The sequence below is a fragment of the Colobus angolensis genome, unplaced genomic scaffold, assembly GCF_000951035.1.
Source record: "Colobus angolensis palliatus isolate OR3802 unplaced genomic scaffold, Cang.pa_1.0 Scaffold151, whole genome shotgun sequence".
In the NCBI taxonomy this organism is placed as follows: domain Eukaryota; kingdom Metazoa; phylum Chordata; class Mammalia; order Primates; family Cercopithecidae; genus Colobus; species Colobus angolensis.
Window position 1 is genome coordinate 3,093,345 of NW_012114611.1, and position 15,334 is coordinate 3,108,678.

General features: G+C 38.2%; 1 protein-coding gene and 1 pseudogene across 3 annotated transcripts in view; one reads left to right on the forward strand and one right to left on the reverse strand.

The window, feature by feature from the left end:
• SENP1 (SUMO1/sentrin specific peptidase 1) overlaps positions 1-15,334 on the forward strand; it is a 66,476-nt gene that overhangs the window by 20,226 nt on the left and 30,916 nt on the right. For all 3 annotated transcript variants that reach the window (XM_011936257.1, XM_011936256.1, XM_011936258.1), the window contains exons 5-6: positions 2,301-2,460; positions 7,444-7,615. In XM_011936257.1, coding sequence (XP_011791647.1) covers positions 2,301-2,460; positions 7,444-7,615 — 332 coding nt within the window. The remainder of the gene's footprint in view (positions 1-2,300; positions 2,461-7,443; positions 7,616-15,334) is intronic.
• Positions 5,546-6,169, reverse strand: LOC105507664 (annotated as a pseudogene).

Here is a 15,334-nt window from a genome sequence, read left to right on the forward strand (position 1 = left end):
AAAATACAAAACTAGCCGGGCGAGGTGGCGGGCGCCTGTAGTCCCAGCTACTCGGGAGGCTGAGGCAGGAGAATGGCTTAAACCCGGGAGGCAGAGCTTGCAGTGAGCTGAGATCTGGCCACTGCACTCCAGCCTGGGCGAAGAGCGAGACTCCGTCTCAAAAAAAGAAAAATACTCATCACTCTATCATTAGAACATAATCACAATTGAATTTTTGGTGTATTTTCTCCTAGTTTTGTGTGTATGTATGTACACATAAAAGGTAATCTTTTTTGTGGTGTTTGTAACTCTGATTTCTTACAGAAATCAGTGATGACAGACTATCATGTTAAACTCTCACTATATGTGGCCAGGCACAGTGGCTCACCTGTGTTATTTCAGTACTTTGTCTTTGGGAGGCCCAGGTGGGAATATCACGTAAGGCCAGGAGTTCAATTCCAGCCTGGACAACACAGTGAAACCCTGCCTTTCCAAAAAAATAGAAAAATTAGGCATGTATGATGGTATGCACCTGTAATCCCAGCTACTTGGGAGACTGAGGCAGGAAGATTGCTTGAGCTTAGGAGTTTGAGGCTGCAGTGAGCTATGATTGTGCCACTACAGTCCAGCCTGGGCAACAGGGTGAGACCCTGCTCAAAAACAAACAAAACAGTATCTGTAGTTTCCTCTTAGTCTGTCTCTAGCTTTGCTTGATCCCATCAGCAACAGAACACCATTCAGCGATTGATTTCATTAAGTCTAGTTGGAACCACCTTTTTCTGTTTAAGCAGACTGCTGCCTGATCTTCTGCTTTTCTCCTTGCATTTTGAAGCTGCCGTCTCTGTCACATGCCATTGAGAATGCTACTCTGACTTATCCTTGATCTCAAATTTCACACCTGTTAGGGTAATTTGTATTTTTGACAGATCAATTCCTCAGACAGATATCTCTATTTAGATCATGCCCTAATCAAATTCTAGCCAAAACGTGTGAGAGACAAATATTTCTACTGTTATGACTTTAAACTTAAGTATAGTAATTTTCTAGTTTTTTACTAAGACTCATTTTCATTAGCCTCATGTTTCTGTCCTCAAAGTTATAGTAACAGATGCTAAACATAGATACTGATTACAAAGGAACAAAGTTACAATTCATTTTGAAAGTAAATTAGCTTATTTTAATTATCAGACTAAGGTCACCAACTATTGAATTAATTAGTACTAATACCACCCCTGACTGCTTCTTTTTTCCTATCTTATTTGCCCTACATCCTGACATCTTGATTAGCTTACATAAACACAAAATTGTATTTTTGAAGACTGCCTATTTGGATAGAGTATCAAAAGATACATTAAATATTTTTGATAGCATACATTTACAATATTGTGAAAAGTTCTATAGTAATATGCTTTAAAAGAATATCTTCAAAATAATGTCAGCACTAGAAAATAATTTCAGAAGTAGAGAATTATTATTCTTATGTTTTCACTGGAGCTCCTTAGAGTTCCGTAACTTAATGTCTGAAGTTATTTTGAGGGAGCTGTTTTAAATTGTCCAATTCTGCAGATAGGGAGAGAAGGGTATAGAAATTATTCTACCACTCCTAGCTGAAACTTCAGGAGGTTTTTGATATCCCAGATTGTAATCCATAAGTTAGAAAATTCAAGTAGTAAGTAATTCTCAATTAATCTGATTGTAGTAGCAAACATTGGAGTAATAATATGTTTGATTATGGCATTAAATGACTGAAGATTATTATACCAGAACCAGATATATATGATGGGTCATTCCTTGCCATAAGCCAACCAGAATAAGCAGCAATTAGATTATCTCTGCTCTTTGAGACAGTACCTGAGTCTTGAACATGGTAACTAAAAAGAAGAAAGTGACACTAGCTGCTTAGTAAGCAATAACTGTTGTTCATTTGAATTACAATTCTCATTGGCCCCCCACCTGCTTTCTTACTGGTCTGGCCTACCTTCTTTCAGGCCCAGGCCTGGGAGTGCTTGCAAGATATAGTTGGGGTAAAATGTTGACTTTTGGTGGACACCACGGAGTCACATTGATGCAGATAAGGCACATGGCTGTAGCAGGATTCAGCTCCTTCATCAATTTTCAGGTTAGTATGGCTGAATCAATTATAGTTTATAGAAGTTCCCCTACTGCAGACTTTACTGGCAGTTGAGACTGGGATCTTTCTTCCATGAGAGACATGGTGATATGCCACATTACTTTGGAATACAATAGTTGGTCATGGTTGCAGTCATAAGGAGAACCACCTGTAGAATTTGTTTAATTTATTCAAACTTTTATTTTTTTAGATAATCCTTCCTCAGACAGTTTTCTTGGCTCAGGCGACTTAAGAACCTTTGGCCAGAGTGCAAATGGCCAATGGAGAAATTCTACTCCATCATCAAGCTCATCTTTACAAAAATCAAGAAATAGCCGAAGTCTTTACCTCGAAACCCGAAAGACCTCAAGGTTGGTGTTTTGTCATCTTAGTTCTCAAGCCCTTCCTCAGATATAAGAGAAAGTGACTAAAAGGTAGATAGTTATTACATTGGGATTTTAAAAGAATAACACCATTTTTGGACTTTAAACCTTAAGAATGTGAACAAATCCATTTTACATTTTCAACTTCTCATTTACTTAGTGCTGAATTTTGATGATAGCTAAATTTTACTGGAAGAGATAATTTTAAGTAAATCTTGGTGGATATGAGAATATTGGGACCCTTCAAGAGCAGTATGGCTCTTGCAAATCTTAAAGTGAAAATCAGTCAATCTCTGCAATTTGAGCAGCAAAGAAACACATTTTACAGCTGTCATGTGAGCAGAGACCTGACTTAAACTAAAGCAGTTCTCTACCTCATGACATTAGTCAAGTAGATCAAGCTACTTCTATATATTAGAAAATAAAGAGTCACAGGCCAGACACGGTGATTCATGCCTGTAATCTTAGCACTTTGGGAGGCCGAAGCAGGTGGATCACCTGAGGTCAGGAGTTCCAGACTAGCCTGGCCAACATGGTGAAACCCCGTCTCCACTAAAAATACAAAAAAATTAGCCATGCATGGTGGTGTGTGCCTGTAGTCCCAGCTACTTGGGAGGCTGAGGCAGGAGAATTGCTTGAACCTGGGAGGCAGAGGTTGCAATGAGCGGAGATCATGCCACTATAGCTGCAGCCTAGGCGTCAGACTGACCTCATCTCAAAAAACAAAAAAGATAGTCATAGAGAACTTTATCCTAGTTAGTCCAACCTTATAAGCTCTACCTAACATAACTTACATGGATTATTAAAGGCAGATGAAATCTGGCTTAGAAACTTTTTCCCTCAGGTATTTTATTATATTATTATTTATTATAGTATTTATTATATTAGTAAATATCTCTTTTTAAAAATAGTGTTTATGACTACTTAAATTCTGCCGTGGTGTATTTTAGGAATGTGGGATCATTTAATGTACTGTTTAGTCAAGTTTGAGCTTTGTGGTGTTGATAGAAGCCAACAAGATGGCTTTTATTTTATTATACACATGGACTCCAGGAACATGTGTCAGTACTCCCTGGGATCATGTTCCTCACTTAACTTTTAAAAAATTATACAGTAATTCACTCATACACTCACATTGTAGAAATCAATATGTTACCAACAAAACTGAAGATCCCTTGACTGCTACCCACAATCCCAATCCCTTCTCCTTGGTGTGTTTCCTTCCAAACCTTTTCCTGTACCTGTTTCTTTCTTACTCTTTCTTACTCATATATAGTATGATATATATGTTATATATACTATTAAATGTATGATATTATTTTGTCTTCATTAAAGATTTTCTCTATGCATCATTTTGCAGGTGGCTTTTTTAATGCAATAAAGCCATACTGTTATTTTTTTAAAAAATGTTATTACAGAAATAGTACAAATACTTTGGAAAAATTTAGAAAATATAGTTAAGAAAAATAAAAAATAAAAACATCATATTGCCACCAGCCTGAGATCAACTCTGTAATATCTCAGTACATATCCTTCTACATACTTTATTTTTTTCCAAAATGAGTTCATAGTGTACGTATTCTTTTGTCAATTTTATTTTATACCTTAAGTCATATTTAAATTTTCTCAGTTGACCCAATTAGTTTGGTTTCACATCTGGAAGTTATTGGCTTTGTCTCTTATAACTAGAACAGCCTCCTTTTTTTTTTTTGAGACGGAGTCTCGCTCTGCAGTGGTGTGATCTCGGCTCACTGCAACCTCCACCTCCTGGATTCAAGCGATTCTCCTGCCTCAGCCTCCTGAGTAGCTGGGACTACAGGTGCCCACCACCATGTCCAGCCAATTTTTGTATTTTTAGTAGAGACAGCGTTTCACCATATTAGCAAGGCTAGTCTCGAACTCCTGACCTTGTCATCTGCCTTCCTTGACCTCCCTTCCTGGGATTATAGGCATGAGCCACCATGCCCTGCCTCAGCCTCCTTTTTTTAAATGACATGACTTTTCTGTATCATGTTCTACTTTTTGGATTTGACAGGTTGCTTCCACATGGTATCATTATTTTGTCAAAAAATCACCTGTATTTTTTATAAGCTAGGTTTTTGATGTGACTAAAAGGTGATGCTGCGTTTATCACATTTGAAAAACAAACAGTATCTTGTTTTGGTTCTCCTATTATTCATGATGCTAGACTGACCTCTGGATTGAGGAACTGACAATCTGGTAGTTAATTGTACAGTTAGGTTTTTCCCTTGTGACTTGAATGTAATCTAAATAATGTTACTTTGGCATTATACGAATAATGAATTTCACATCAGCCATCACCTAATAATTAATATCATTTGATAATACTTACCTGATAATAGTTTTATTACAGTTAATGAAATAATATTTTTCTAATTTTATCACTTCTACACTTCTTAATTGGCATTCTGATTGCATTTTTCCTTTGCTGGAGCTATTAGAGTCCCTGAAATGTGTTTCCTATGGGAAAGGCAGGATAAATGATTAGATTTTACTTTTTCATTACCAGTTTTCAAAGCAAGGTTTTTGTAAAATAGACACTTCATATGTTTCAAATGAATTTGTCTGTTCCTTTTTTAGTGTCATTATGGATTCAGTGTTTTGCAATCCACTATAATTGTTATAGTTTTAATGCTCACATTCTCAGAAATTTGGCTAGTGGAAGCCCCTTAAGCTTGCTTCTCTGTCTGTTTGACCTTAGCTTATTGATTTTGGGTAACACCCTTGCTTTCTGGCATTGCAGGATGCCCTTGTACTGTTTGTTTAGAAGAGTAATCTTTTATGTTAAAAAACATGCATAGGCGCACACATACTCTGGGAAACACAAATACAAAAGACATTATGGAGAATCCATCATGTCTTTACCAAACAATTACACTGCCCTTGCCATCTTTCCTAGCTGCATCCACTCATCCTAAGAAAACAAGCCTGTTCCTAAAATTTTAAGTCCTTGCTCGTTTCCCCATTCTTTTTTTTTTTTTTTTTGAGAGAAGCAAGAATATGACTTTAATTTAACATCAATGACACTGTGTAACAGCACAGGGAAGAGGTAGTGGAGAGAGGTGGTCAGGCTTCCTGTTCCTTAACCAGCCTTGATTTTAACAGCAGAGCGCCAGCAACCTAGAAGTGCCTCACCTAGCCTCTTAATGGAGTGGGAAGGGGCAGAGACTTGGAAATTAGAGGCTCAAAATGTAAAGAAGGCTGATGGCAAGCCTGGGGAGAGGCCTGGAAACGAGGGAAGGGCTGAGAGCTGTGAGGAGTCCTCACACGAAGACCCTAGCGCAGATCTTCAGCAGTGAACATGCCCCTGGCCCTGCGCAGGATGGAGTCCTTGGTGGCATCATATGGGTGCTTCTTGGAGGGGATCTCCAGGACAGTGGGGATGGAGTGCTGGTGGGCGTCCAGGGCCTGCCGCACCATTTCTGCGATGTACTGGTTGATGAGGATGATGCCGATGTCATCCCGGTTTAGAAATTGCTGGAAAGTGTCTTCGATCTCATGGATGGTTGTATCCTTCTCCATCACCAGGAAATTGGGGTGGCAGTTCTTGTTAAGCTCCCGTATGCCGCCCAGCAGGAAACCAGTCACCATGTCCTCGTCTCCCATCACTGCGATGAGCTTCCCTCTTCCTGTCATCCTCGCAGCCGGGCAGAGCTCACCCCAGAGCACCAGAAGCCACTCTCATTTCCGCATTCTTAACACACGTACAAACCCAAGAAGACTTAAAGAGAATTATGCACTTTTTGATTTTCTTTAGATCTTGTCTGATTTGGATTCAGACCACATATAATGATTTTAAAGAGTTGATTTCGTTGAATTTAGAATATTCAGCTGTGTTTCTCTAGTCTGAGTCTTGAAGAAAAAAGAAAATATATTATGCTAAGAATAAGTACCTCAAACTTTCCAGGTAATGATAGATGAGAAAGAGCACATAGAAAAACTCAGAATTGGCTGGGTGCTGTGGCTCACACGTGTAATCCCAGCACTTTAGGAGGTTGAGGCGGGCAGATCACCAGAGGTCAGGAGTTAAAGATCAGCCTAGCCAACATGGTGAAACCCTGTCTCTGCAAAAATATAAAAATCAGCTGGTTGTGGCAGTGGGTGCCTGTAATCCCAGCTACTCGGGAGACTGAGGCAGGAGAATCACTTGAACCCAAGAGGTGGAGGTTGCCATGAGCCGAGATCATGCCACTGCCCTCCAGTTTGTGTGACAGAGCAAGAATCCATCTCAAAAAAAAAAAAAACCTCAATCAAAATTAGGAAGCCTTGGATGTGAGACGGGGTTTTTTAGTTCACAATATTTTTCATGCCAATTTGCCAGTTTTTCCCCTTAGATGGTATAAAGAGACAAAAAATTCTTCAGAGGAAGTAAATAGGCCAGAAGGAGAATTTAATGACGCAGCCTAATAGTTGTTTTTAATGAAGGATGGGAGCCCTCTGTTGGGCTTTAAGGAAATTTTAAAATTCAGTTTAAAAGTTTAGTTGAGAGGCTTCAGGCTTTATGCATTTTTACATATTTAATCTTAATTTCCTCCAATAGGCTGAGTATCGGGGGTACAGGGAATAATAGAAAATGTATTTGCTTTTTTAGCATACCTGGAACCCCGGTCTTTTGAAGACATCTAATCTGTTATGCTTTGTCATACCACAAAGCTATATTGTTCCTGACCAAAAGAAATTCTAGATTGTGGATCTAAAAATACAGTTTTAAGTATTTGATAATTTTGTGTTTTGACAATGTAAGATCTTTTAAGTGGCAGAACCTGATGCAGCATCCTTATATATCATTTATTCATTTATTGTATCTTTCCCTCAAATGGTACCATCTATTGTTTTACCTGTTTTGTTTGGTTGGTTTTATATTTTGAAAGTGAAAATAATCACTAGATTAGATTTATTTTACTTATTGTCTGTCCTTATCTTTCTTACAAACTCTTTTTTTTTTTTTAGTGGATTATCAAACATTTTTGCGGGAAAGTCAAACCATCACTGCCATGTATCTGCATATGAAAAATCTTTCCCTATTAAACCTGTTCCAAGTCCGTCTTGGAGTGGTTCATGTCGTCGAAGCCTTTTGAGCCCCAAGAAAACTCAGAGGCGACATGTTAGTACAGCAGAAGAGGTAAGGAAAACTTGTGACAAAAGCTACTAAAAGTTAGGATCTTTCCCTACATTGAGCCATTTGCTCCCTATTAATAATTAGATGTTTAAGAACTATTCTATTTTATCCTTCCTGTGCTTTTTCTGTCTGAATTACTCTTTTTGAGTACTATCGTCTATTCTAAAGAGATTAAAGAGATGTTTTATCAGGACTTCATTATTTGTCTTACTTTTATATTTTCTATTCCTGCTGTACAACTGACTTTACTTAATCTTTAGTGTCACCTGAATGGTTTCTCATACATCAAACTCTCTCTCTCTTCGATCTTTGCTAGACCCTTCCTAAACCCTTGTCTCCTGTGGAAAAACTGTTAGTCTTCCTCAGCAGTTTTTGATAAAGTTTGATTTCAGTCCAGGTGAGGTGGCTCATGCCTATGATCCCAGCACTGTGGGAGGCCAAGGCAGATGGATCACTTTAGCCCAGGAGTTCGAGACCAGCCTGGGCAAAATGGAGAAATCCTGTCTCTACAAAAAATATAAAAATTAGACGGGCTTGGTGGCTCATACCTGTACTCCTAGCTACTGGGGAGGCGGAGGTGGGAGGATTGCTTGAGCCCAGGAGGTTGAGGCTGCAGTGATCTGTGATTGTGTCACTGCACTCCAGCCTGGGCATCAGAGTGAGACCCATCTCAAAAAAAAATTTTTTGTTTTAATTTGATGAAATACCTGTTCTTCTTACTAGGAACAATTTTTCTTCAATATAAGAGAAAAATCAAGAAGCTAGTTAAACAATTTATATCCTTTTATTATGAGTAATACCTTTTTTGAAGTTACAGACTCCTGAAAAGAAAGATGTTCTGTTGACACTTGGGTTGCTATATTCATTCAGTAAATCTGAAAGAAAAGTCAATTTCATGAATATAATATAGCATATAATTTGCATGACAGAATGTGTGCACATGTCTGTTAGATTACATATTTAATGTACGTCTAATTGCTATGGTTGCTTGGAGATACAAATGAATAATAATTACCTTACATTTAAGTAGTATTAGAGCTTCCAGTGTATTTTCCATGTGTATTATTGTTTTTAATCCTTTTAACTCAGCAAAATAGGTAGAGATGAGGTAATAGTCATGTTTTACAGATTTGGAAAATAAGAGTCATAGGTTACATGACTAGTAAATGGCAGGCCTAGAACCGAGAACTTCTGAGGAGGTTTGGTCAAGTATGCTTTCTGTTGTACAACACAGCAATATGGTTCCTGCCCAGTGAAGCTTACTGAGTATGGAGTCAAGAATACAGCATTACATGCTAAATAATTACATAATTTGGTAATCAGTGATCTCTTAGGTGGCAAAACTTGATTATTTGTGATATGGTTAGTAAAAATGCTGTTCATATTTTCAGTTTAAAGTTTGTATTGAATCTAAAACGTTTGGCTGGGCATGGTGGCTTATGCTTGCAATCCCAGCACTTTGGGAAGCCAAGGCAGGAGGACTGCTTGAGGCCAGGAGTTTGAGACCAGCCTAGGCAACATAGTGAGATCCTGTCTCTACAAAAAAAAATTAGCTGGGCATGGTGGCAGGTGCCTGTAGTTCCACCTGCTCAGGAGGCTGAAGGAGGAAGATCATTTGAGCCCAGAATTTCAAGGCTGTGGTGAGCTGTGATTGTGCCACTGCACTGCAGCCAGGGTGACAGAGCAAGACACTGTCTCAAAAAAAAAAAAAAAAAACAGAAAAAACCAACATTCAAGTGGAGGGTGGCAGAACTACTAAGTCATTTAGCAGGGTAAGGGATAGACAAGAAACTGGCAACATTTGCCTTTGGTGGTAAAGCTGGACAACAATGATAAAAAGGAGATTTTTTAGAAAATAAACATTTTTTTTTTCATTACACAAATTTTCATGTGATCCTTATACAGGGACCATGCTAATCTCTATATTGTTCCAGTCTTAGTATATGTGCTCCTAAAATGAGCCCAAGATTTATTTTTCATTATACCTTTTATGCTATTGAATTTTATATTATATTTAAATTATTTTATGCATAAATAATTACTGGAGTTGTGGGGTTTGTGATTATGCTGGAATCTAGACAGCCTAAAGAGTACAGAGAGACTTTGTGGAGGAGACAGCAGCAGCATGACAGCTGAGTACAGGGCTCCTAACCCTCCCCTGCCCCATGTTTCTGTTGCTCAGTCTCACCAGGATCCTTTAATTCTGTGTTCGTTGTAAGTTTGCCATTCACCCACCAGCTCTGTGGACTGCTCAGCCTTTCTTCCTTTTGCCTCCTCTGCCAGCCTGAGGACTGGGAGTTGCTTGGGCAATTTTACCCTTCCAAACAGCCCTCCAGGCCACTAGTCGGGTCAGTGGAGAACATGAAGCTGGAGTTTGCCTTCCTCCTGTAGTTCAAAGAAGAAGCTAAGAATCTAATCTATGAAACAAGTGATGCAGGAAATTTTGCCTGTTTTTAGTTCTATTCTCCTAGTATGAAAGTCGAGCCACCTGTACTGCAGAATAAGCCATATAACATGAGTAATACAAAATATTGGGCCAAACTTTATTATCAGACTTTCAACAAATTTATTTAGATGTTTATTTTTGGATATTACAAATAATTCAGATACAATACTTTTTAACCCTGGGACTAAATTTATTGATGGGAGCTTACAAACTGGATGAAAAGTCACTTTCCATGAAACGTTGGGATCCTCAACAGAGGTACATTGGTTATGTTAAAGGAAGATGTATTAACCTTAATGCCGGATTTGTCCATCAACTTCAGGAATATGAAGTCTTCTACAAAATTAACAATTAAGATGATGTCACCACTGCACTGCTCAGTCTTACAGCAGAGGTTTGAAGAGAACACATGAAGAAGAATTTAGGTATATGCAAGCAGTGGCTGTGCAGAATGGCTGACTCAAGAGGCAACATCAAAAAGCTGTGCTATTCAGTAGGGTGATGGCTAGCCACCAGCACTGTTTGATTCAAATTCAAATTTAAAATTCAGTTGCTCAGTGACACTAGCCACATTTTAAGTATTCATTAGCCACATGTAGCTAGTGGCTACCATATTGGACAGGGCAAATATAGAACATTTCTATTATTACAGAAATTTCTGTTAGACAGTGCTGTTATAGAGGATGTAAAGTTCTGTTTGGAAAAGAAAATACTTGTGACAATAAAAATGTAAAATGGCAAAAACACAAGTAGTTTCTTTTCAGTTACATGTTACTTCTAGATACGCTTCTTTGCACATTATTGAGCAACATTTTAAGATACTGGACTTTTGTAATAGGTGACAGTGATGGTTTTATACTTTTCTTAGAAATGCTTTACAATTTTGTCATAAGTCAAGCATTTGGGACTCAGAAAATTATTGAAATTTGTACTTTGCATATTTTATATGGTATAAAGTTATTACTTTAAACAAAATGAAAATTAGGAGTATTTATAAAGTTATTGGGGATAATTTATAATAAAACAGTTTATTAGTGTCCTAAAATTTATTTTGTACTCTCTATTAAAGTTTTATAATTTTACAGTTCTTTTATGATGGAGCCTTTTATAGAAACATCACCTAACTGCAGGACTCTGTCCCTTTTAAAAAATATAATTCAGCACCTTAATTAATTATTTTTATACTTCAAAACACTCGTCTTAGTATTTTTTCAGGTTTTAAAATGTAACATTAGCTAGCTTCTTTAACTCTATCATGCTATGCCATTATTGCTTCCTTTCCTCTTAAGATCCTAATTTTCTTTTTTTATTTGAGACGGAGTCTTGCTCTCTTGCCCAAGCTGGAGTACAGTGGCATGATCTTGGCTCACTGCAACCGCCGCCTCCAGGGTTCAAGTGATTCTCTTGCCTCAGCCTCCTGAGTAGTTGGGACTACAGGCGGGCACCACCACGCCCAGCTAATTTTTTGTATTTTTAGTAGAGACGGAGTTTCACCGTGTTAGCCAGGATGGTCTTGATCTACTGACTTCATGATCCACCCGCCTCAGCCTCCCAAAGTGCTGGTATTACAGGAGTGAGCCACCGCACCCAGCCCCAAATTTTCTTATTCAGTAAAGAACAGTTAGGGCTTTTTAAAATTTTAATTTATTTTATTTTATTTTATGAAATAGAGTCTCAGTGTGTCACCCAGGCTGGAATGCAGTGGTGCAATCACAGCTCGCTGCCGCCTCAACTTCCTGGCTCAAGTGATTCTCCCTCTTTTGCCTTCTGAGTAGCTGCAACTACAGGCACACGCCAATATGCAGCTAATTTTTTAAAATTTTTGGTGTAGAAACAGGGTCTCACTGTGTTGTCCAGGCTGGTCTCAAACTCCTGGGCTCAAGCCTTGGCTTCCCAAAGAGTTGGGATTATAGGTGTGAGCCACTGTGCTTAACAAAAAGAACAAAAAACAGTTTAACAAGTAATTTACAGAGAAAGATGTTTTCTTTTACTGATAGTACCAGATGGTCCAAAAAAGATTTTTGTTTAAAGTTTTAGGTAACTTTCATTTTGGCGAAGCGAAAAAAGTTACATGTGTTCTTTTGGGAAAGGAAGAAATAAGATTGTCACTGTTTACTGACAACATGATCTTATACGTAGAAAACCCTACAGACGCCACCAAAAAACTGTTCAAACTATTAAATGAATACAGTGTATATATGTGTGTGTATATATGATATATGTATATATGTGTATATGTGTGTGTATATATATGTGTGTGTATATATATAACCCTACAGACTCCACCAAAAAACTGTTAGATTAAATGAATACAGTATAGTTGTAGGATGCAAAGCAACACACAGAAATTAGTAGTGTTTCTATGCACTGTTAACCATGAACTGTGCAAAAAAGAAATCAAGAGAACAATCCCATTTACAATAGCTACAAAAAAAATCAAATTTAACCAAGGAATTAAAAGACCTATATACTGAAAAACATACATTGTTGAAAGAAATTGAAGATACAATTAAATGGAAAGCTATTCTGTGTTCATGGATTGGAAGAATTAATATTGTTTAAATGGCCATACTACTCAAAGCAATTTGCAGATTCAGTGCAATCCCTATCGAAATTTCAATGTTATTTTTCATAGAAAAAAATGCTAAAATTCATATGAAACCACATAAATCCCTGAATAGCCAAGGCAATTATGAGCAGAAAGAATAAAGCTACCACACTAGCTGATTTCAAACTATACTACCAAGCTATAGTAATTAAAACGGCATGGTATTGGAAATAGACATCAGCCAGTGAAACAGAATAGAGAACTTAGAAATGAACCCGTTATACCTGTCATGGGGTGGGGGGAGGGGGGAGGGAATAGCATTAGGAGATATACCCAATGTAAATGATGACTTAACAGGTGCAGCACACCAACATGGCACATGTATACATATATAACCTGCATGTTGTGCACATGTACCCTAGAACTTAAAGTATAATTAAAAAAAAAAAATGAACCTGTTATATAGCTAGTTAACTGATTTTTGACAAAGGTGCCAAGACTACACAAAGGGAAAGGACAGTCTCTTCACTAAATGATATTGGGAAAATTGTATTTCCATATGTAGAAGAATGAAATTAGGTCCTTATACCATATACAAAAATCAACTAAAAATGGAATAAAGACTTGAAGACTAGAAACTCTAAAACTGCTGGAAGAAAATGGGAAAAACCACATGACAACGGTCTTGGCACTGATTTTTTTGGATTTGCATGCAAAGTCACAGACAACAAAAGCAAAAGTAGACAAATGTGAGTACATCAAACTAAAAAGCAAAGGAAACAATTAACAGTGTGCAGAGACAACCTACATATTGGAAGAAAATATTTGCATCCATTCTATAAGGGTTTGATATTCAAAATATATAAGGAGCTCAACTCAATACCAAGAAAACAAAACTGTTAAAACATAGGCAAGACATTATCCTAGGCAAACTGATGCAGAAACAAAACCAAATACCGCATGTTCTCACTTATAAGTGGAAGCTAAATATTGGGTACAAATGGACATAAAGATGGGAGTAGTAGACACTGGGGACTACAAGACGAGAGAGTGGGAGGAGACCAAGGGTTAAAAAAATACATACTGGTGGCTGGGTGCTGTGGCTCACGCCTTTAGTCCCAGCACTTTGGGAGGCTGAGGTGGGCAGATCACGAGGTCAGGAGATCGAGACCATTATGGCCAACATGGTGAAACACCATCTCTACGAAAAACACAAAAAAAATTGGTTGGGCGTGGTGGTGCACACCCGTAGTCCCAGCTACTCGGGAGGCTGAGGCAGGAGAATTGCTTGAACCAGGGAGGCGGAAGTTGCCATGAGCCGAGATCGTGCCACTGCACTCCAACCTGATGACAGAGACTCCATCTCAAAACAAAACACACACAAAAATAAAAAAAAACCCCTACATATTGGGTGCTGTGGCTCATGTCTGTAATCCCAGCACTTTGGGAGGCCAAGATGGGCAGATCACTTGAGGTTAGGAGTTCGAGACCAGCCTGGCCAACATGGTGAAACCCTCTCTCTACTAAAAATTAAAAAGCCGGAGTGTGGTGGCATGCACCTGTAGTCCCAGCTATTCCAGAGGCTGAGGCAGGGGAATCACTTGAACCCGGCAGGTGGAGGTTGCAGTGAGCCGAGATGGCGCCCCTGCACTCCAGCCTGGGCTGGTCAGGAGATGGAGACCATCCTGGCTAACACGGTGAAACCCCGTCTCTACTAAAAACACAAAAAATTAGCCAGGCATGGTGGTGGGCACCCGTAGTCCCAGCACATATTGAAATATCATGGTACAAGATGCTGCTAACCCTGACATAATGTTTAAAATTATTTTGTGAGGATTGGTGGTTGTATTAAACTGTATATAAGATTAAAAATAAATTGCCAGGGCATATTACTAAGTGCTAGTGAACACAGCCCATTGAGTCACGGGACCTGTATAGAATTGATGCTTTGCTGGCGTTATAAGTTCTTATATAATCTGGTTCTCTGTCAGGTGATCTCATTTCTTCCTACTCTTCTGATTCACATGGACCTTACTATTTTTGGAATGCATTAAGCACCTTCCTCTCTCAGGGCTTGGCATTTGTTGTTCCTCTATTTGGAATATTCTTTTATGTGTTTCTAGGACTGACTTCTTCCCTTGGCTTTAGGTTTCTGCGGAAATACCACCTTTTTAAGAGAAATCTTACCTGTTCCTGCTGCTCTCCTTCCGTAACTTTCCATTCTCTTACCCTTTAATTTTCTGCATACTACCTGACTAATTTTTTGTTTAATTCCTTTCACTGCAATATAATCTCCACAAGGACAGGAACTTTATTTTATTCGATGCATTCATTATCTTTAGTGACTGGAGCATAGTAGGTGTTCATGACAATGAATGAATGTTATGAAGTATATGGTTTTCCCTAAATGTAGTATTGGGGCTTAAAGGAAAAATAAATAAATAAATGTTGGAGATGAAAATTATCTCTGGAAAGTAACTGCACTTAAATAAAATAGGAAACTGTTGGCAAGATATTCCACTCTAACTGTTTTGGACTGTTCTGGTTACTTCCTTGTGATTTTTCTAACGTTTCAGGAATCAAGGGATTTGTTGGAATCCTAATTTAGAGGCCCTTTATTTCTGGGACTCTCTTTTGACTCAGAAGTGATTACCTGCTGCCTTTCTGGTTTTATAGCCTATAGCTTCTGTGTACTATTATTTAAATATATGTTCCACAATTTTTCAAA